The sequence below is a fragment of the Myotis davidii genome, unplaced genomic scaffold (assembly GCF_000327345.1).
Source record: "Myotis davidii unplaced genomic scaffold, ASM32734v1 scaffold826, whole genome shotgun sequence".
NCBI classification, from domain to species: Eukaryota; Metazoa; Chordata; class Mammalia; order Chiroptera; family Vespertilionidae; genus Myotis; species Myotis davidii.
In genome coordinates, this window is record NW_006297142.1 from 53,925 (window position 1) to 54,744 (window position 820).

At 64.8% G+C, this 820-nt stretch overlaps 1 protein-coding gene across 1 annotated transcript in view; it reads right to left on the minus strand.

The window, feature by feature from the left end:
• VWCE (von Willebrand factor C and EGF domains) overlaps window positions 1-820 on the minus strand; it is a 27,288-nt gene that overhangs the window by 11,016 nt on the left and 15,452 nt on the right. Inside the window, 2 exon segments of the mRNA XM_015569807.1 lie at window positions 220-305; window positions 788-814. Of these exon segments, the coding sequence (XP_015425293.1) occupies window positions 220-305; window positions 788-814 (113 nt within the window).

Consider the following 820-nt stretch of genomic DNA (forward strand, 5'->3'; position numbering starts at 1 on the left):
CCGTCACCTGGCCCGGGACCCTGCTCGCAGGACGCCACCCCCAGCGCAGCGGCAGCCCTAAGGCGGACGGCCAAGCGCGTGTGCTGAGAAGTCAGCCGAGGACAGCATATGGGGCCTGAGGGCAGGGAGCCTGGGACACGAGGACCGGGTCAGCGGGGTCTGCTCGGGGTGCGGGGAAACGGGGGGGAAGCAGCTGAAGGCGCGCAGGTTGCCATTCACCTGGCAGATGCACAACTCACAGGGGTCACCAGGAGACCAGATCTGTCCCACCGGAAACTCGGCCCCGTTGTCGTCGAGAGAGCAGCCTGGCCAGGGACAGTGCGGGAGGAAGGACAAGTGGGTCCCGCGCCCGCACGACCTACAGCCCCCCAGCGAGGACAGACGCCTCCACTCGTCCACGCTGTGCAGGCAGCTCCAAGGGGACCCTCACCCTGCCCGGCACCCTCAACCCTGCATACAGGCACCCGGTGCACACAGGCCCGGTCACACCAACACAGGCTCACACGTGCCCGTGAACACACATCCACAGGGAGAAGCCATTCACACAGACACACATACACACATGGAGATGTCACTCACACAAACACACGCTCACATGTGCACCCGTGAACACACATCCATAGGGAGAAGCCATTCACACACATTCACACACACACACACACACACACACACATGCAGATGCCACTCACACACAGACACAGACACGCACACAGACTTACACACTCAGGTGCACTCAGCCCCAGGCCTGCGCTGGGCGCAGCCCCGGGACGCACGGCCGGGCGCTCACCTGTCCTGGGCGCGGGCTCCCGGCAGGAGCAGC